Source organism: Diadema antillarum, unplaced genomic scaffold, assembly GCF_040938485.1.
Source record: "Diadema antillarum isolate AM-2024a unplaced genomic scaffold, OU_Dant_1.0 scf00000128, whole genome shotgun sequence".
In the NCBI taxonomy this organism is placed as follows: domain Eukaryota; kingdom Metazoa; phylum Echinodermata; class Echinoidea; order Diadematoida; family Diadematidae; genus Diadema; species Diadema antillarum.
Genome location: NW_027271017.1, coordinates 4,926,440 through 4,949,026, shown reverse-complemented (window position 1 = coordinate 4,949,026; position 22,587 = coordinate 4,926,440). Strand labels below are relative to the sequence as shown.

At 35.8% G+C, this 22,587-nt stretch overlaps 1 protein-coding gene across 1 annotated transcript in view; it reads right to left on the bottom strand.

The window, feature by feature from the left end:
• Positions 1–22,587, bottom strand: part of LOC139720500 (scavenger receptor cysteine-rich domain-containing protein DMBT1-like) — a 125,783-nt gene that overhangs the window by 2,552 nt on the left and 100,644 nt on the right. Inside the window, exons 34-39 of the mRNA XM_071631853.1 lie at positions 21,438–21,500; positions 14,310–14,327; positions 13,800–13,895; positions 13,195–13,257; positions 11,606–11,658; positions 9,315–9,435 (exon numbers count right to left, since the gene is read on the bottom strand). Coding sequence (XP_071487954.1) covers positions 9,315–9,435; positions 11,606–11,658; positions 13,195–13,257; positions 13,800–13,895; positions 14,310–14,327; positions 21,438–21,500 — 414 coding nt within the window. The remainder of the gene's footprint in view (positions 1–9,314; positions 9,436–11,605; positions 11,659–13,194; positions 13,258–13,799; positions 13,896–14,309; positions 14,328–21,437; positions 21,501–22,587) is intronic.

Below are 22,587 nucleotides of genomic sequence, written 5' to 3'. Positions count from 1 at the left end.
CAGGCTAACATAATTACTGCATATTACAAAACAGTGGGTAGTTGGATTTTTTGTTAAGGTGATAATAACAGAAATTGTCAAAATTGTTACCATGCAAGAGATCTCAGACATATCTTACCGTTCAACGGTGATGTTGTTGGTTGATGATACCCGTCTGTTGTAGGATTTAAATCAGTTACTTCTAATGAGAAAAGACAAGAACAGCTAAGATGTCTCGAACCATTTCCTCTGTCAGACATTACATCTAATTACCTTTCATGCTAAACAAAACAGTCGGTCTCTCAAGATATCAAAGAAGGCTCGACGAAGAATATTTCATCTGACCTCATTCGCTAGATATCCTGTATCCTTTACACAAATGAAAGTCAGAATAGTCCCCAAGTGCTACTTCTCTTGTCATATTAACAAAGGCATGGATACTCCAACGACTTAACAAACTTGAATTCACAAATCAGTTTTGTAATCATAAACGCATCACAGTAACATTTGTATCGCCCCTAAATGTAATATCAACGCTAAATGTAATATCGACCCTAAATGTAATACACCTTAACCCTAAATGTAATACACCTTAACCCTAAATGTAATAATAACCCTAAATGTAATACATTTTAACCCTAAATGTAATAATCGAGTCAACCCTAAATGTAATACATGTCAACCTTAAATGTAATAACCGGAGACAACCCTAAATGTAATACATGTTAACCCTTAATGTAATATCGACCCTAAATGTAATACATCTTAACGCTTAAATGTAATATCGACCCTAAATGTAATACATCTTAACGCTAAATGTAATAAGAACCCTAAATGTAATACATCTTAACGCTAAATGTAATAACAATCCTAAATGTAATTCATGTCAACCCTATAAATGTGACACATCTTGACGCTTAATGTAATATTACGACCCTACATTTAAAAACCTCATTATAGAGAGTGTAACCAACGCAGAATATCGGGCAACAGGTCAGGGGGTATATGAAGGGGATATGACGCAACTTTTTACAGCACTCTTGAAAGAGCAGCAATAGTTGCTTAGATTTGTTTTTGTTGTTTACCCAGGTAAAGATCACACAGTCTTATTAATTCCTTTGTTTGCTGCAAAGTTAATTAGGTACATTCAACATAGGTTTTTTTTTTTTAAATCTATACCTCTATCATACAATCACATAAACATTTTGTATTCCAATCTTCATTCAGTATTCATGTTTGTTTAAAGTTTTGATGAAAACAAATGGGCAAAAATTCTTTGCAAGGAAATTTTGATAATGAATAATAGCGCAAGAAAAAAAAACATATACCTACTGATGAACAGGGATGATAGAGCGAGTAGATTGAGAAAATTAGAAATTAAAAAGATTTAGAAAGATTTCGCAATTTTTTTACTAACCATCATTATCTATGTAATGTTTCAATGACGAAATATCTGTCACACATTGACATGGCAGCACTGTCCGAAATATTAGCCTCATGACATTGTTCACTACTAGTAATCACTACTATATTTAGTGACAAGAAACTGGGACAATTGGTCGTGGGGAGGGTACACGAAATAAATTGAAAAATGTCAGTAAAGTAAAAAGAAATACATGTAGATGTCTTTTTATCATCTTTGAGTCAGCATTTATATATTGACTTTCCTATGATATGTTAATGTATGAGTAAGGTAAACTGACTTAACTTTTGCCCATTTTTTTTTTCTCTTTTTCAACAAAACTCTAAGCAATAATGAACACTGAATAAAGATTGGAATACAAAATGTTTATGTGATTGTATGATAAAGGTAATAGATTTAAGAACTATGTCACATGGACCTAATTAACTTTGCAGCAAACAATGGATGTAATAAGACTGTGTGATTTTTACCTGGGTAAACAACAAAAAACAAGTCTAAGCAACTGCTGTCGTTCTTTCAAGAGTGCCAGAGAAAGTTGTGTCATATCTTCTTCGTATACCCCCTGACCTTTTGCCCGATATTGCTTACCCTCTGCTCTCTATAAGCAGGTGTATTACATTTAAGGTCGTAATTACATTAAAGGAGACCACCGGATGATTTTCAGATTTTTACATTTGAACAACTATAAATTAGTTATACTGAGGACAGAGTTACAGAATTTGTGATAATTGGGATGAAGAATAAGAATATTTACAACATTTAGAACAAATTGCAATGAACAAGGATGATGACATGGCAGAGTCACCATAAGAATGAATGAGTTGGGGCTCAAGGAAGCAGAACAAAAGAAGAAGGCATGCATAAATTATACACAGGTGAACTCGCAAGCAAGCGGTATTGTAATGGAATTACACTGCTACATTTCTGAAATATGTGAACCTCCTATGTCATCATCCTTGTTCAGTGTAATTTGTTTAAGGTTTTTCAAAATATTGTTTTTCTGCTCAATAACAACAACAAATTCCACAAATCTATACATGGAGTTGTTGATTTATGTATTACATGATGTGAAATTATGAAAATCGTCTGGAATGTCCCTTTAAGCGTTGAATATATAATTGATAGGGTTGACATGAATTGCATTTAGGATTGTTATTACATTTAGCGTTAAAATGTATTACATTTAGGGTCGGTATTACATTTAGCGTTAAGATGTATTACATTTAGGGTCGATATTACATTTAGGGTTGAAATGTATTACATTTTGGGTTGTTATTACATTTAGGGTTGAGGTGTATTACATTTAGGGTTGAGGTGTATTACATTTAGGGTCGATATTATTTTTAGGGTTAAGATGTATTACATTTAGGGTCGATATTACATTTAGGGTTGTCTCCGGTTATTACATTTAGGGTTAAAATGTATTACATTTAGGGTTGACTCGATTATTACATTTAGCGTAAAATGTATTACATTTAGGGTTGTTATTACATTTAGGGTTAAGGCGTATTACATTTAGGGTCGATATTACATTTAGCGTTGATATTACATTTAGGGGTGATACAACATTTGTAGTTGTATGGTAGCATTTCACACACCCGTCGGTGTCGTCTTTCTCTCCTACAAGTCAGGGTTGACCTAAAATCAAGTCAGGTATTGGACCCGAACTATTTTCCTCGGTCGAACATTTGCCTATGTATTTTCCATCAAGAAGAGTTTAAACCTACGATCCAATTATTTCAAATGTTGATTCATTTGGTGTATTGCTGGTTTTTTTTTCAATGAACAATTTTCTTCGAGATTAACAAAAAGAAACATGAAATCTGAAACTTGCCTTTTGATTTTGCATTGATAGGTACTGAACACTTTTTTTCCAACCATAAACAAAAACATACCTTTCCTCCTATTATTGTGTACACTAGAATTCTTCTCTTTGCTCACTTCAGAAGTAACATACCTTTGTCTTAATAGAACACAACAAAGAGGGAAAAGTTAATGTCCTCAAACATGCATTGCTATCTTAATGTAATCTATTAATAAACACCCTCGTGATATCCTTGTCTTTTTCTTTTAGAAATAAGCTGAAATACTCATTTTCAAAGTCACATGATTATGACATTTTGAATGGACATCTTATAAAAGACAATTACGTGTTGATTGCCAGCGCATACGTGACACAGATGAAGTCTTCAATTTATTTACCATTCTAGGTTTTCTGATAAACGTATCAAGGATACATTGTGCCGTTTGGTACTTATGTTAATTGAATTACAACGGAAAGCGCGCTCAATTATCTTTTGCTTTGATCAAATCAAATCTTACCGTCGATTGGTGGTATTGTTGCTTCATTATCACTGTCGATTGTGGCAATCCATTGAGTTAGTTCTATGTGAGAATAGACGATGACATTAAACATTTTTCACACCATTTGCTTGTAAAAAAAAATACTGAATCACTTTACTCTTGCACAGCTTAATAGATAAGAGATATCGGTTTTGTAAGAATGCAATTAAATATAAACAATTAACAACAGACAGTTTTAGGACAATAGAATGAAAACGAGCTATATATGAATCAACATTTTGTAAAAGCTTATTTCAACACGTTGCAGTAATAAAACATTCGTTCGATAAGAATACCTAGTTGGTTTTCCCTTAGTCTCTTGTGCAATTATTCTAAACTCGATGATTTGTTTGGCGTCAAAGAAGATATATAAGTGGATATAATTGTGTTCATAATTGTAAAGACCTTGAAAAAAAATTAACTGGTCCTACCTTCATACACTGTGGTAACTTCATTCACACATATGTCGTTATAGTCAGGACAGCAGTCCCCTATGCTTGTACAAATCTCGTCGCACCAACAGCCACCTGAGTAGCAATTCAAGCTGTAATCCACATCACAACAATGCCCTTGGCATGAAGCTATCGTCATGATATTTGTGGCCACAAGGGAGAAAAAAAAATACAAAACGTCACTGTTTCTGAAAAGAAGTACCAAGGTATAAGTCCATGTCGTGCCGTAGTAGTTTTGAAAAGACCTGTCTCCCTTCATCTGAAAACGAATACTAGCATAATACATATTCCTGATGGAAATCTACGATAAACATAATTCTAGTCTAAATGAATATGGATAATTGCAATTCGATCCTTGAAGTAGGATGAAAGAAAGAAAACCACAACAAAATACCAAGCTTTAACCAAATAATGACTTTCTTGCTACAAATATCATGCATCACTGAAAAATCTTTAGTTTTTTTTTCTCTGTTTTCAGAAACGAAATACATTAATCTATAACAGCAGCGGAGATCACTTTATGTTGGAGACATCAAAACATATCAGCGAGAATGACACTTGTATAATTATGTGAGTGACAGTGCGTGTGTCTATTTCACTATTATCCTTGTGGGCTATCAGAATTTCTGCATTTAGCTTTACAGCTATTTGGTTGCACTCACTGTGAAATGTTTTTAAACCTGAACCATGCCGGGCTTTTATAGCCGTTCTGTGTACACAAAAATCACGTTCGTGAGCCACCTTCGGTTTAGCCTCAAATGTGATAAATTCCTGCTAGGTGATTTCCTTTCTTTTCAAGATAATGAATTTGCTATAGACGTGAAGGATATTGTAAAAACCAGGATTTATCAGATTTTTTTTTTTACTTGCCTTCATGCACTGTAAAGAACTTCCTCTCGACACACATAATTGCTAGCTTTACTTATACGACTTACATACTTGATAAAACCGAAAAATGGTTTTTGAAGACAACAAAACATAGCGACAAAGATGTTTAATTTCTTTAAAGTTTTCTAGGCTTCCTAATTGCAGGTAACTAGATGGCGTCCAGTTGGCACGGACGTTCAAGTGATTTCAAAGTGAGTGTCATATATTTATAATCTTTCCATGCTGATCATGATGCAATATATCTTACCATTAAGCGGGGGTGTAGTTGATATTCCAGTACTTCCGTCCACTGTGGTAACCGAATCAGTCAATGCTATTTGAAAAGAGACGAGGACAAAAAACAAATCCTCAATATGTACTTTTACTTTCTAACATTACTCAAAATCTGAGAAATTATTCAATTATTTAAAGAGAATAGATCCTGGATGTCTGTGGTCAATGAAAAAAGAAAGAAAGAAAGAAAAAATAATTGTTTTTAATGTTTCCGAAGAAAACTGAAAAGGTTTTGACAAGACTACATTGTGTTTTAATGATTTAGTCGGAAAAAGAGAAATTATGTGTATTGGTAGCATATGCATTATCCCCTCTCTTTTTTTTATTGATTTGGTGTACCTGCAAATAAAAAAAAAGTCCCATGAATAAGAAAGCTTAAAGGGGCTGTACAGTACTGGTTGAGGTGGGGATTCATGTTTTTTACATTCCTACATGTAAGTGACATAATGAGAAACCTCTTATGAAGTATGAAAGAGCATGTAATTTTAAGAAGGATTCAGAGTTTATTTGATGAAAATTGGTTTTCAAATGGCTGAGATATTCAAAAAAGTGATAATAATTTTTCAAGTTCAAGTTCGAATTTATTCGTTTTTCCACAATAAAGTTATACAAACATAAATCTCACTTTCTTGAGTGACAGTAACAATGCATGTAAATTCGTACAAAGAAAACAACAATAATGGGAAAAACTAACAGTATCAATACATTGCAATTGTTGCAGAGGTAACGAAAATGAAAGAATTGTCAGTACGCACTGTGTGAAAAAACGAAGGGACCCACTAAAAAGACAATGCTTGTGGAGTGTGGGCCCCTCTTAAAAACTCGATGCAAAATTTGACTAAATATAGCAACAAAGCAGCAAGAAAAGTTTGGCATAAAAAGTTTAGCAGCCCACTAAGAGACAGACGGACAAACAGTTACACACAAAACAATAACAAACAAAATAATGAGCATGAGACAAGACTGGGACAGCAACAAGACTACTTATAGGGAAGAAAACTGACTTGACGACACGACAGGAAACAAGACTACAGCGCGACGAAGAGGTAACAAAATAGACAGGAGTATGCAACAGAGACAACGATCCTCGGAGGTTTGAGGAAGAAAGAGAAGAAGAAGAAAAGAAGAATATACAACAAACCCTTCAACTGCGAGGTATAAGTTAAAAAAGATCTTATCACAATCAAAGCTAAGGCAAAAGTAACAATGATAAAAAGAACGGCAATAAAGATTTTGCGGACGGGTAACAAAATAAGCCTATGAATTAATCTGATTCAGGGGGTCGTCATTATAGGATTGCAAAAGAAAAAACTTCAATCTCCTTTTAAAGGAGTATATAGAGGGAGCAGATATTATATCGTGGTTCAGGGAATTCCAATAATTAGGTCCAGTGTAAATAAGTGTATTCTTTGCTAGAATCGTTCGAAGAAGTGGTAAATGAAACTCATTAGAGCGTCAGGTGGGGTAATTATGGAATGATTTATTTTTTTGGAACATAGAACCAAAGATAGGTGGCAGTAAACTGTTATCATACATATACATAAATTGGCCTAAGTTGTATAAAAATAATTCGTTAATTTTTAGTAGCTTATTACAGTTAAACAATACATTTGTATGTGAACGAGTGGGAGAATTGGAAATGATACGGAGGGCTTTCTTTTGCAGTAATAACACTCTATTCAGCAGCGTCTGATGTGTATTGCCCCAAGCTAAAATTCCATAATGAAGGTAAGGGAGTATCAAAGAGGAGTATAACACAAGTAATGTCTTTTCAGGAATATAAAATTTTAGTCTGTTCATAACACCTATATTACAAGAAATGATTTTGCAAATATGATCAATATGTATTTTCCAAGAAAGTTTATTATCTACAAAAATACCAAGAAATTTGAAAAATGACACACTTTCTAAATTACAATCATCCAGAACTATTTCTGAATTCAAAGAATCAACAGTATTGCTGAAAAGCATATATTTTGTTTTTTGAACATTCAATGACAACTTGTTAGCTCTGACCCAGTTGGTCACTTTTTTCAATTCTGTATTAACTTGTTGAACAAGAACATCGATATCGTTATGGGCAAGAAAAACACTGGTGTCATCAGCATAGTGTATAAAGGAAAGTACCTCTGAAACAGACGAAAAATCATTGATATATATTATTAATAGCAGCGGCCCTAAAAGACTTCCCTGTGGAACACCACACTTTATATCTCTTATAACTGAATTGTTATCTTTAATGGAAACAAACTGTTTTCTGTCAGCTAAATAAGTCTTGAACCACTCCAAGGCCTTCCCACGTATTCCGTAGTGCGATAACTTGTGGAGTAAAATGTTGTGATTAATTGTATCGAAGGCCTTGCCTTGGAGAAGTCCAAGAATATACTAAATAAATGAGAATGATTGTCAGTTGCATTAACGACTTTATCAATAAAATGAAGAACTGCATGAATGGTACTATGTTTTTCTCGGAAACCAAACTGGGAATTTGTGAATATTTTGTGCACATTTAAAAATTTGGTAATTCTGGTGTATATTATTTTTTCTAAAACTTTCGATAATGAAGATAATACGATAATAAAAGACTACAGGCCACAACTTTATTAGGATCTTTTTGTTTCACCTTGTTTTGGGATATCTCGGCCACTTCAAAACCGATTTCCATCAAATAAACTTTTGATACCCCTTAGAATTGCATGCTCCTTGACATCTCTTAGACTGGTTTCTGAATATATCGCAAGATGTTAAAAGCTAAATCCTCACCTCGACCAGAACTGTACACAACCTTTAATTGAACTTACAATCTGGGGAGTGCAATCAAACGACAGCATTTGATATGCCTACTGTACAATATTGTTCACAAAAAAAATATATTCACATATTCAGCTAATAATCAACGCTGGTAGAGGTGATGGGACAAACTGACATTTCTGAGGCGATCAGGATGTAGCTATCTTTCCGACGCGCAGATAATGAGAAACCTAAATAATTTTATGAAATATGAAAGAGCATGTCATTTAAGAAGGATTGAACACTTATTTGATAAAAATTGGTTTTCAAATAGCTGAGATATCAACAAAAAAGTGATAATAATAAAAGACTACAGGCCACACCTTTTATTACGATCTTTTTGTTTCACCTTGTTTTTGGATACCTCAGCAATTCCAAAACCGATTGTCAACAAATAAACGTTTGATATCGCTTAGAATTGCATGTTCTTTGACATCTCATTTAGTTGTTTCCCAATATCTCGCAAACCGTTCAAAGCTAAATCCTCGCCTCACCCAGAAGCTGGTCTTCCATGAAGTCCAGTTGGATGTGAGGCGGGACCACTTCACCGGTTAAACACCCTGCTCTTTGCGATGAATGAATGAAGCGGGATCTTTTACGTGCATGAGTTGTTACTCTCTCATACACGGGACCTCCATTTTATATCCTGTTCGAGGGACAGTGTAGGTATAGATATCTTTAGAGCTTGCTATAGGTATCTTTAGGGCTTAGGATACGTTCACTCATCAATCATGTTGTTGCTAAAAACGTTGAACATTTTGAAGCACCAAAGTCCAACAAGGCAACTACACTACATAGGACCTACACGCATGGTGAAATTCGAGTCAACATTAGACGTAGCTAACGAATACAACAAATTTGTAAACCTAATTATCGTGCACCATTGCACCGAAATGAAAGTGAGTAACACTCGGACTATCACTTGACCTAGGTCAAAGGTGTAGTCCGCAGTGTAACGCATGGTTATTTGGTGTGTATTCAAAAATCAATTGATCATGCGTTAGGGCTGTGAGGACTCAAAAGATCAGTGAAATAAAAGGGACTATCACAATAATGAGTGTAACGAACTTTTCTTCTCAGACGTGGTGATGGGTAAAACTACCTTTAATGAGCTCTTGACCAATCATATAGCGAGATTCTTGGTATGTGGAATATAAATAATATACCTTGTACGCAGGATCCCTCAGAAAGCACGATGTCATCTATGGCGATGTCACCTGTGTAGCTAGTCCCTCGTACACCTTCCATGGTAATGTAGAATGGCTGGGTGTAATTGTCAATGAGGACCTGGTAATAAAAAAAAAACAAACAAACAAACAAACGCAAAGTGGTGTGGCACTTTCTTTCTTATAAGAATGTTACGTAGCCATGATTTCGCCATAACATGGCATACAGATCTATAACTAAAGAGTATGATTGTAAATCTTCCCCCCCCCCCTCTTAAGGAGATATCAATATTTCTCTGTTAAAAACTAAAGATAAATGATTAAAGGTGAATTCTGACGTTTCCTGAGAGTTCAAAATATCACTGTATACTTAACACAAGACCTATCAGGATCCTAGTGCCAACACTTCAAAGAAGAACAATGACCAGTCAGGTACGTAACACATCAAACAAGTCACGCACTTTAAATTTTACAAGAAAAATTAAATTATTTTAATGTATGTTAACAACGGTTGCTATCAAATGACGTCTGTTATTTGTGACATAATGTGTGAGCATGTATCACAAAACTAACATACATGTAAGTCGCCAGACATGGATTCTAGTTAAGAGTAGACTCTAAAAGAACTTTGAGCTTTAGAATGATGTATAACTCAATCCGAATGGACTCTCCTATCTTATTCTTATATTGGAAAGAAACCACACACTCTAAAAACTGAGAAGTGAGAAAAGAGGTTCTGAAGTACAGGGAACACCAAAAAAACAACAACAACAACAACAAAGCAACAAATAAACCAACAAAATAGTATGTAAGAACCTGAGCAACAACAATTCAGGAAATATCAGATTAAGCTTAAATTGAATCAAACATGTTTTACCAAAACATTCTGTACATACTTAATGCCTACATTCAAAGCAGCAAGATTATATAACTTCAAGTTGTTACACTTGGTAGTGAAGAGTACGGACGGGATTGGTTGAAATAAATAGATAAATCTATGAATCACACCCGATTGCATTATTGTAACAAAAAGTGTTCGGGAAAAAAAAATAACGGCAAAAAGCAGCATTTTCTGTTCGTTTTGTGATCCCAAACTTAGGATAATGTCGAAGAAGACTTATTCTTTCATAAAATATGAAAAACTATGATTGGGTGGGTTGACCCATTTTACCTATTTGCTGTCCTACCACTGCAATGGTAGCGCGTGCAACTTTTTGTTGGTTTTGCGATGCACGGTCATATACAGTATCTATACTTCTTCTTCTTCTTCTTTTTTTCTCTCTCTCTCACACTATCATTTCACCGGACTGCAAAATTAGTTTGGACATTGAAACTTGATGAAACATTTTTTTTCATGTATTCACAAATATGAAAGTACGACCTCTTGAAAAATGTCCCTGTCGTAACTTACCTGCGATTCATACCACGCGTATCCGCTAGCTCCAGTCAGTGAGAATAACACATCATTTGAACGTGGTGTCGTTGATGCTGACTTGTAGATATTCAGTGAGTTGATTGTGTTGCCGTACATATGATACCAAAATGTCAGGCACTGAGGCCCGTAACGATACTGAGCTGGACTCGTTAGGCGTGCGTGTTGCCCGGAATAACGTGGAGAAGATGTCTCGATGTACATGTAATATCCGTCTACAATTCAAGGTCAATATATATATATATATATATATATATATATATATATATATAAAGAAAAAAAAATATATATATATATTACACTAAAGCGAACATAGTAAGAGCAAAATATAAGAATGCAGTCCGTTATTTCGAAGGTTCATCATTCCGATGGTTCGACAACCCGAAGGATTTTTGAAATCCAAAATATGACAGTGCTCTTCCTTTTGAAGGTTAGTTAGTTTATCCTGACATATAACCGAAGTTTGTTATTTTAATGACTCATTAACTCGAACATAAAAATGATACTGACTTGGAGATTTAGTGACTTGATGGTGCTATCGCACATATGACACTTAAATATGGATCGTGCATGATTATGCTTTAGGTGGCCCAAATCTAACTTGAGTTGACTTTGGCCTCGGTCCAAGGTAACGTCCAGCCCTGACATATTATTCATTATCAAAAATAGTATCTGTTTATTTTTTTTTAATGTACGTAAAACTATGTTTAATCAGTGCAAGACAGCGGGCAGCGATTTTATTTTTTTCAGAAAAACAAATAAACAAACAAACAAACAGATCATAATTTCTATTAGGTTCAGTGGACATAAAAAAAACCTGTAACTACAAAAAAAGGCAATAAATACTACAAGGGCTTACAGCCGGTTGTATGGTCTCCACTTGGGCCGGTGCTTGACGAGGGGGTACCTCCACTGTTACGGGACCAGTCAAAGTCATCAGAATATGACTGCCGCCAGCCACAGGTACCGTGTTCAAAGTCACAGTCAATGTTGCCTTACCATGAGAGATAGTAACGTAGTGCAATATTGGTCTTATTTTTGTTCTCCTTCATATATATTTGGACATATCAAGTAACATTGATACATCAAACACTCACAGGGAAAGTATGATTACTTAAGACAACACAACATATCAGCAATATGTATTACACCTTTTTAATTTTACTTACATTTTTGCAGGCTTACATAGTTACTGCATATTACAAAACAGTGGGTAGTTGGATAGTTTTTTAAGGTGATGGTAACTGAAATAGTGAAAATTGTTACCATGAAACAGATCTCTGACATACAACGTTGTATCTTACCGCTGAACAGTGATGTTGTTGGTTGATAATATCCGTCCGTTGTGGGACTTAAATCAGTTACTACTAAGTGAGAAAACAAAAGGATAGAGAAGATGTCTCAAATCAGTTCCTCAGTCAGACATTACATGTAATCACCCTTTCATGCTTTAGAAAAACAGAGAAAAACAGCTGGTCTCTCAAGATATTACAGAAGGTTCGACGAAGAATTTTCATCTAACATCATACGCTAAATACCCTCAATCCTTTAAACACATGCCATGTCAGAATAGTCCCCAAGTGTTACAATTCTTGTCATATTTAACAAAAGGCATGATACTCTTACGACCTAACAAACTTGAATTCACAAAGCAGTTTTGTTGGCATAAACGCATTGCAGTAAGATTTGTAGCTGTATGTTAGCATTCCACACACCCCTGGGTGTCGTCTTTCTCTCCTACAAGTCAGGCTTGACCTAAAATCAAGTCACGTATCGGACCCGAACTATTTTCCTCGATTGAAAGTTTGCCTATGTCTTTCCCATCAAAAAGAGTTTAAACCTACGATCCAGTTATTTCAAATGTTAACTCATTTTGTATATCGCTGCTTTTTTCTTCAATGAACAACTTTCTTTGGGATTAACAAAAAGGAAAACATGGAAATTGAAACTTGCCTTTTGATTTCCCATTGATAGGTACTGAACGCTACTTTCCGGTCATGAGCAAAAACATACATTTTCTCCTACTATGGTGTACACTAAGAATTCCTCTCGTTGCTCACGTCAGAAGTGAAATATTTTTTGTCTTTAATAGGACAGAACATAAAGAGAAAGCTTAATGTCTTCAAACACATATTGCTATCGTTGATATCATCAATTTTATGACATCCTTGTGACATCCTTATTTGTTTCTTTTAAAAATATGTTGAATTACTCATTTTAAATATCACATGATTATGTCATTTTGAATGGACGTCTTATAAAAGATAACTACATGGTGATTGCCAGCGCATAGGTGACACAGATTATAAAGTCTTCAATTTATTTACCATTCTAGGTTTTCTGATAAACGTATCTAAGGATACATTGTGCCGTTTGGTACTTATGTTAATTGAATTACAACGGAAAGCGCACTCAACTAACTTTTGCCTAGATCAAATCAAATCTTACCGTCGATTGGTGGTATTGTTGCTTCATTATCACTGTCGACTGTGGCAATCCATTGAGTTAGTTCTATGTGAGAATAAACGATGACATTAAACATTTTTCAAACCATTTGCTTGTAAAAAAAAAACTGAATCACTTTACTCTTGCACAGCTTGAGAGATAAGAGATATTGGTCTTGTAAGAATGCAATTGAATATAAACAATTAACAACAGACAGTTTTAAGATAAAAGAATGAAAACGAACTATATAATTTGATTTGATTTGATTTGATTTATTTCTGCTTAATTCCGTTACATCAGATATGATTATGTACATGTCATTTATGACAAACAGTATATCGACACATAGTTTTTAGTACAATTATACAAGACAAATACAAACAGCTTATGGAACTTAAGCAGAAGCATATAAGCATATAATGAAAAGCTTATTTCATTACGTTGCAGTAATACAATATTCGCTCGATAAAAATACCTAGTTGGTTTTCCCTTAATAGCCTCTTGTGTAAACTCGATGATTTGTTTTGCTTCAAAGAAGCTACATAAGTGAAGATAAATGTGCTCATAATTGTAAAGACAATGTAAAGATTTTTTTTAACTGGTCCTACCTTCATACACTGTGGTAACTTCATTCTCACACATGTCGTTATAGTCAGGACAGCAGTCCTCATAGCTTGTACAAATCTCGTCACAGTAGCAGCCGCCTGAGGATACGTAGCAATTCAAGCTGTGATCCACATCACAACAATGCCCTTGGCATGAACCTATGGTCGTGATATTTGTGGTCACGAGGGAGAGAAAAACACAAAACGTCACTGTTGCCGAAGAGAAGTACCACGGTACAAGTCCATGTTGTGCCGTTGTAGTTCTGAAAAGACATGTCTGCCTACATCTGAAAACGAAAACTAGCATAATACATATTTGTAATGGAAATCTACGAGAAATATTGATCTAGTCTCAAATGAATATGGATCATTGCAATTTGATCCTTTAAGAAGGACGAAAGATAGGAAAGTACAACAAAATACCAAGACTTTGTTGTTACAAATATCATGCATCACTGAATAATCATTAGTTCTTTCTCTATTTTTCAGAAACGAAATACATCAATCACTTACAGCGGAAGGGATCACTTTCTGTTGGAGACATCAAAAGATATCAGCGAGAACAACATTTGTATGTGTGCGTGACTGTGTGTGTGTCTATTTCACTGTTATCCTCGTGGGCTATCATGATTTCTGCATGAGCTTCACATTTATCTGTTTGCACTCACTCTATGTGGGGGGGGGGGGGGGGGGAGGAGGAGGAGGAGGAAGGGGGGGGGGGGGGAGAGGAGGGGGAAGGGGGAGGGGGTCTTCCGCGCAATCTCAAAGACAATTGACGTATACATTACCTGTGGCGTAATCTACCAAACTATGTCAAGAAACAAAATTCATATCTTATTTCTATAATTCTTTTTTTTTTAATCCATTAATTTCGTGGCATTGTGTGCATACGCAGACATTACATCGTATTATCAGTTTGCTGGAGACAAAATAAAACAATTAACTTGACCTTGAATATTACTAATGTCAATGTATGTGTGAAATTAGACGCTTTGCTCTTAATCAGATATTAGTACATAGCAATTACAATCATAATTTTTCCCCTTCCACAGGGTGTTTTATTTATACACATATTCAGAAAACGACATTTACAAATAATTTTCTAATACAAAACTGAATAAGAATTAAATAAAAATTAAATCATCGATGAAAAGTGGCCTACGTAATATAACCAAGTTTCGTTAAAGGGGCTGTACAGTACTGATTGGGGTGAGGATTCATGTTTTGAACATTCCTAATTGAGATAATGAGAAGCCTCTTATGAAATATGAAAGAACAATTTCAAGAATTATTCAATGTTTATTTGGTGAAAATTTGTTTTCAAATGGCTGAGATATCCAAAAAAAAATGACAATGATAAAGGTGACAGGCCACGCCTTTAATTAGGATCTGTGTTTCGTCTTATTTTTTTTTGATATCTCAGCCATTTCAAAACCGATTTTCATAAAGTAAAATTTTGATACCTCTTAGAATTGCATGCTCCTTGATATCTCATAGAGTGGTTTCTGAATATCTCGCAAAATGTTAAAAGCTAAATCCTCACCTCAAACAGAACTGTAGGCACCCTTTTTTACAACATATAATTCATATTATTCTTTTTTTTATTGGCACAAACAACCCTAAAAACACTTTTGATATTATATAATTTTGACTAAATGTACAAAAACACTTCATAAATAAAGCCCATTTTTTTCACAAAATTCTTTTCTCTACAATTCATTTGACTTATACATTTTTCCATCTCAAAAAAAATTTATCTCAGATATAATATGTTTGAATGACGGAACAGTCTTTTTTTTTCAATGTCGCCGAAAAAAAAAAAAATCTCTTCTTATAACAATCATCATACAGTTTAATGCACTGTTGTTGAAACCATGAAGTTCGAATAGCTTATGTTGGTTTGTAAATACAATTTGTTTATCTATCTTCAGAAGTAACCATCGCTCAAACTTATTCCATATAACTATTGTTTGAATAAGGACATAGACAAAATACATGAATTAAATGGTTTCCTCACAATCATTACAAAACGTACACTATTTATCTGTTACAAAAGCAAATTCTAAAAGAGCGTCTTTCATATATATTCTATTCAGAATCTGAAATTGAAACCACCTCATATTGATGTCAATAGTTGATTGAAAAGGAATTAAACAATATAAAGACCATGTTTCTTCATCAAAATTCAACATACTCCTCCAATTTACTGTTACAATGTTTTGCCGTGTGCCTTAATAATAATAATAATAATTGCATTTATATGGCGCTTCATACTGACGTTTCTAAGCACACTTTGCTACTCATACAAATAGACTAGAAAACACAATAACATTAACATTAACAGTAACAAAAGAAGAAAGAAAAGAAAAGAAAAGAAAAATACATGTGATACAATGGTACAATAATTGATAACTTGTGCGCTTCCAGAAAAAAAAAAATTACAGCTGATTAAACAGGTGAGTTTTAAAAAGAATTTTAGATGATTCGACAGATGATGCATTCTGAATATAAAGAGGGAGTTTATTCCAAAGAGTGGGAGCAATGGAAGAGAAGGCTAGGTCACCATAACGGGTTTTTGTACGTGGGCCATGAAGTAATTGGAGAGAGGAAGATGAACGGAGGGGTCTGGCAGAAGAGGAGGAGCGGAGAGAGACTAGGTTTTGAAGATATATGGGTGCAAGATTACGTGTGATTTTGTACGTCAGAAGTAGGATCTTGAAAGTAATACGGGAATGGACTGGAAGCCAATGGAGTGAGCGGAGAACAGGAGATATATGGTCATGTCTCCTACTAAGGGAGACTAATCTAGCGGCTGAATTTTGGATACGTTGGAGAGGGGATATGTGAGAAAGAGGGAGGCCGGCAAGGAGGGAGTTGCAGTAGTCCAGATAGGAGGAGACGAAGGCATGGACGAGCCGCTCAGCTGATGATTGATCAAGCAGACGCCTGATCTTCCCTATTTTGAAAATACCCCATGATGCAGACTTACAAATGTTTGTGATATGGTGTTTAAGAGTTAAGTGTTTTTCCAAAGTAAAGCCAAGGTCTCTAACACAGTCAGAGACCTTAATAATCCCATCCCGAGTAGTTAGATCTGGTAGAGGAACTGTGCTCCTAAACTGTGATGAGAAATGGATGAGTTCAGACTTGTCTTCGTTCAGACGGAGTCTGTTGGCAGTGGACCAGGTTTTGATGTCGTTGAGACATTCTCTCAGTGAATTAACAGCAGCGCCAGGTGACATAGTTATGTAAATTTGAGTGTCGTCAGCATACATAGCGTAGTTGACTCCATGATGACAATTGATAATTCTGGTGAGTGGACCTGTATAGAGGAGAAAAAGAAGGGGGCCGGCAACGGATCCTTGCGGAACTCCGCAGCTGATAGGACTAGGACGTGACCAGGTCCCATTGATTATCACCCTCTGTGTGCGATCTTGAAGATATGACTTGATCCATTGGATGGCAGTGCCTGTGATGGAATAGTCATTACTAAGTCGTTGTAGTAGCAACGTGTGGTCGAGCGTGTCAAACGCAGCCGAATAGTCAAGAAGAAGAAGAGCAGCCTCATTGCCCTTGTCGACAGCAAGAAGGAGATCGTTGAGCACTTTCAACAAGGTAGTTTCTGTTGAGTGAAGGTTGCGGTATGCTGACTGGTTTGTAGGAAGCAGATGATTACTGTCAACATAAGACATTAACTGTGTAGACACAATCCTTTCAAGAAGCTTACTCACAAATAGCAGATTGGCAATTGGTCGGTAATTGCTCAGGACATCGGGATCTAGGTTCGGTTTCTTCAACAGTAGAGGGGAAACAAGAGATGTCTTGAAAGGTATTGGAACTATACCCGATGACAATGATGTGTTAATGATGTTTTTTTTAGAACCGGAAGCAGCTCATCAAGGCACTCTTTGAGCAGCCAAGTTGGAAGAGGGTCCAGACTACAAGATTTTGGTGGAGATAGCATGATGAGACGTCGAAGCTGTTCATCAGTGACTGGATTAAACTCGCTCAGGTTGCAGTTCAAAGAGTTCTCAGGAGCCTGGACGGATAACTCCAAATGGTTCACGTCAGATACAAAGGAAGACACAATATCATCGATTTTCTTTATGAAGAATATACTGAACCTGTGCGCCAGTTCTGAATCAGATAAGTGTTCAGGATAAATAGAAGAGTCAGAAGGGGTGGACAGTTTCTTCACGAAGTTGAATAGTCGTTTTGAGTCAGCATTGGCGATCTCTTTTCTCAGGTACTGGGACTTTGCATCAGTAATCAGACTGTAGTACAGCTCACATTCTTGACGATACAGGTCCATGTCAGTCTGCATGCCGGACTTCAACATGCGACGTTCAGCACGACGCCGACGCCTCCTGGCCTCCCTAATCTCATCAGAGAACCAAGGGGCATTGGGTCTAATTGTCACAGTCACGGTTTTAACAGGGGCATGCTTGTCCAACAGATTACTCAGCATGTCATTATACATTGAAATTGCTTCTGTAGGACAATAAAGACGTACACTGGGAAGTCAACAAAGCCTGTTTAATATCCTGGCGGAAAGAGTTGGTGTCAATATTGCGAAGCTTTCTAAAGCTTACTTTCCTTCTAGGATTTGGTGGGCCTTTAAGATTAATGGCGGAAAGAATGGCGGAGTGATCAGATGGCAAAGATGGCAATACAGTGATATGGGAAATAATATCTTTAGATTTCCTACTAAAGACTAAATCAAGTGTGTGGCCTGCTTGGTGAGTGGCACCCTTAACATGTTGATAAAACCCAAATGCTTCAACGGCATTGAGAAAAGACTGAGCGAAACTATCAGCAGAATCATCTACATGTATATCAAAGTCACCAAGAAGAATGGTTGGATGAGCATCAACAGCAGCACTCTCGAGGAGAGTTAAAAACTCATCAAGAAAGTCGTTGCTGGTAAAGGTGTGACGAGAGGAATGGGGTGGGCGATAAATGCAATAAACCCGGACAGTAGATGAAGAAGTGAGATGAATCGTGAGATCTAGCAATTCAAAAGACAAAAATTTGTGTGTGTCATTGACAACACAACGCGCAGCAGACCTATACAGTGCGTATCAAAAAAAAAAAGGTAATCCGATTTGCTGGCCTGATGATTTGACCACCTCCATTGACAGATCTCATCCACGCAGTGAGATATGCACTGTTCCTTCACAGTAACATGCAAACTTGGAAACAGTGCAATTTGTCATTGTTGTCTTTAAAGTTCATGTGCTCAACCATGCATGACATTTGTCAACATATATATGTACTATCAATGGAAAGAGGAAGAGTTCCCCTTTCCTCTCAATCAACATTGCACTCTCCATAGCCGACAATTATAACATAGTAGCCCTCCAAAGTTGGATTACCTTTTTTTTTTTCTGATACGCGCTGTACAGGACGCAGATACCACCTCCTCTACATGTCTTTCTGGGATGATTGATAATATTGAAATTTGGAAGGGATAATTTCAATTCAGCAAGGGTAGGCTCATCCCTCTGGTCACCTGAAAGCCATGACTCAGTGATGACTAACACATCAATATCATTATCTATGATCAGAGTTGACACTGCATCGACTTTATTCGTCAAGGATCTTGCGTTCCATAAACCAAATTGAGACCCACTGGAAGCATCACAAAGGGACTGTGACCTTGGAATCCTCCGCCTACGGCGTCCCCTGTGAGTACGCCGCTGCTGCGCAATCCCAAGATCACATACCCTTCTCCAAACAGTCAAAGGAAGATGACTGGGCTTCCCATTAAACTGATGGAGGGCATGTACATCATATGTAATACGATTCGGTTGAAAACTACTGCAATACTCATTAGCATGTTGCATTACATCGACTTCAGTACATGGACCTGGGTTTGTTTGAATGTCACCGGACAGTATAATGGCTAACTGAAAACATGCACATGTGTTGCTATAGTATGCAACAGGTTTACCACAGTGTCTGACAAGCCTGTGAACAGGAGAAAGTAGACTGTGATTACAGTTACAATCATCAGTTGGCAGCATGAATACATGGTTCACGTTCAAGAGAGATACAATCAGAGGTATACAAAAGAAGAGATTCCAGAGACGCCAGATCTTAATCCCCTCCATTGCTGTGGAGGTGATGCTATTGACATACACATGTGAACGGTGTGACAACAAAAGGTGCTATTGAAAGTACAAAGCAAGTACACATACAAGATGCATGAAGCAAGTGTGCAACACTGGGCTGGACACTGAAAATGGCAATACAGAGTAGGCAACAGTATCAAGATACAAAATTCATCTGCTTAAATATACAGCTAACTTACCAACAAATTGACTGGAAATGGTCTAGCAAGATCCTTGACACAAACAGAATACAATATAAACAACCATACTGCAACAATTCAGCAAAAACCAGGTAAAAGAGACAATATAATCAGAAGCCCTAAATGAGTGGGGCTACCTATGGAGGCGCACACCAAAAAAAAAAAAAAGAAAAGAAAAGAAACGTTTGATAAATATCAGAACCTTTCTTTAAACAAAATTCAAAATTTTTGGCCTGAATAGTCTTTGTAGCATTCCCAACAATGTACTTTAAAAAAAGATGGTATCACCATCGATTTCGTATGTATTTTATGGTTGTATTAATTCTTCATTGATTTTTTATTGATTTTTATTAATTTCCAGGTATTTCATCGTTTTTTAATATCTTATATATCTTATATTCATTCATTTATAAAGTATTTCCCTGTTTTCCGATCTTTTAGGTTTCGTTTCTTTTTTCTTGATGTATCACAAATCCGTTTCAAGAATGATTGTGCGGAAATAAATTAAAAAAAAAACTTTCAAGGAAAGTGAAAATAATCATCTATTTCAATAAATTGAGAAAACTCAATGTGCATTGACTGTGGACACAAAACTTTTTTGAGCCACCTTCCGTTTGGCCTCAAATGTGATGAATTCCGGCCAGGTGATTTGCTTGCTTTTCAAGATACTGAATTTGCAATTGGAAGACTTGGAATTATTAGATTTTTTTTTTCAATACTATTTTTACTTGCCTTCATTCACTGTAAAGACCAGCGTCCCGACACACATAATTGCGAGCTTTGCTTATAGGATGTGAATACAATGACGGTACAACCATTAATTAGCATAATGTGCAGTGCAGACCACCATTTCCAGCGTAATATCACCGTCTTTTAATAAAATAGCATGGTCGTTGCAGATGTAGGCTTACTACACTTGTATCAACACTCAGAGCAGTAGTCCGGCAACCATCATGAATATTACTACTAATATCAATGTAATTAATCGCTATTATTTAAGCTATTAAAAAATGATATAGACTCTAGCACTTTCATCATAAGGATAAGATTACAGTCATAAAGATATATGCAAAAGATTGTCCTTATTGTTTAAAAAAGTGCATTTTTTGCAGTAACATTCATAATACTAGACTTGATTAAATAAAAAAAGGCGCGGATATGGTTTTTGAAGACAAAAAAAAATATATTTTTTCTTGATATTTTTCTAGGCTTCCCAACTGCATGTAACTATAGATGGCATTCAGTTGGCACGGACGTTCACGTGACTTCAAAGTGATTTTCATATATTTATCATCTTTCCATGCTGATCACAATACAATATATCTTACCATTAAGCGGGGGTGTAGTTGATATTCCAATATTTGGGTCCACTGTGGTAACCGAATCAGTCACTGCTTTTTGAAAAGAGACAAGAACAGATATAATTCCTCAATATGTACTCTTTTTTTTTTCTACAATTACTCAATCTTGTCACCCCGCAAGGATCGAAAAATTGAAAAATAATCTTTTTTTTTAAGGATAGCGACGGGATGTCTGTGGTCAAAGAATAAAAACAGAAAGAAAAAAAGTTTTATTACTGTTTCCGAAGAAATATGCAGAAGTTTTGACGAGACGACAATGTGTTGTAATAATTTAAGTCGGAAATAAAGAGAAATCATAATGTATAGCTACCATATATAGCATTATCCCCTTTCTTGTTTGACTTGCTGTGCTTGCAAATAAAAAAGTCACATGAATAAGTAAGCTTAATTGAATTTACAATGTGGGGAATAATCTTCGTGATAGTACAAATGCCACTGCAATCAAATGACAGCATTTGATATGCCCACTGTACAATATTTTAATAGTTCATAAAAAATATTCACATGTTAAGCAAATAATCAAGGTTGGTAAAGGTAATTGGACAAACTATCACTTCCCAAGTGATCTTTATGTAGCTATCCTTCCGAAGCGCAGCTCCAAAGCGCGGCTGAGGAAAGATAGCGTACACATTCAGATCGCCGAGGAAGTGATAGTTTGTGTCATTGCATGAAAACAACAGTTGATTAGTTGCCTTATATTCCACGTCTATATTTCCTTTTTATTCCATAACTGAAACCCTTTTAACTGTCTACAGAAAAAAAAAAATGATATGGACCAGTACAGAATGGGGACGAACAGCAGAGCTAACGGGGTTACAATGCAGTAATACACTAATTACAAATACATGGAAACTGCAGATCTAACGTTTAAGTCTAGCTAGAGTCTAAACCTATCCCAAATAGGTGTAGGTATTTTTAAGGCTTATATATAGCTTACGTTCCCTTACCAATCATGTTGCTGCGAAAAACGTGGAACAATCTGAAGCACTAACGAGGCAAAACTCCAAAAGGCAACTAGGCTACGTACACGCACGGTAACATACGAGTCAACATTAGACGTAACTGGCAATTACAACAAATTTGTAGACCTAATTACCGTGCACCGCAGCACCGAAAA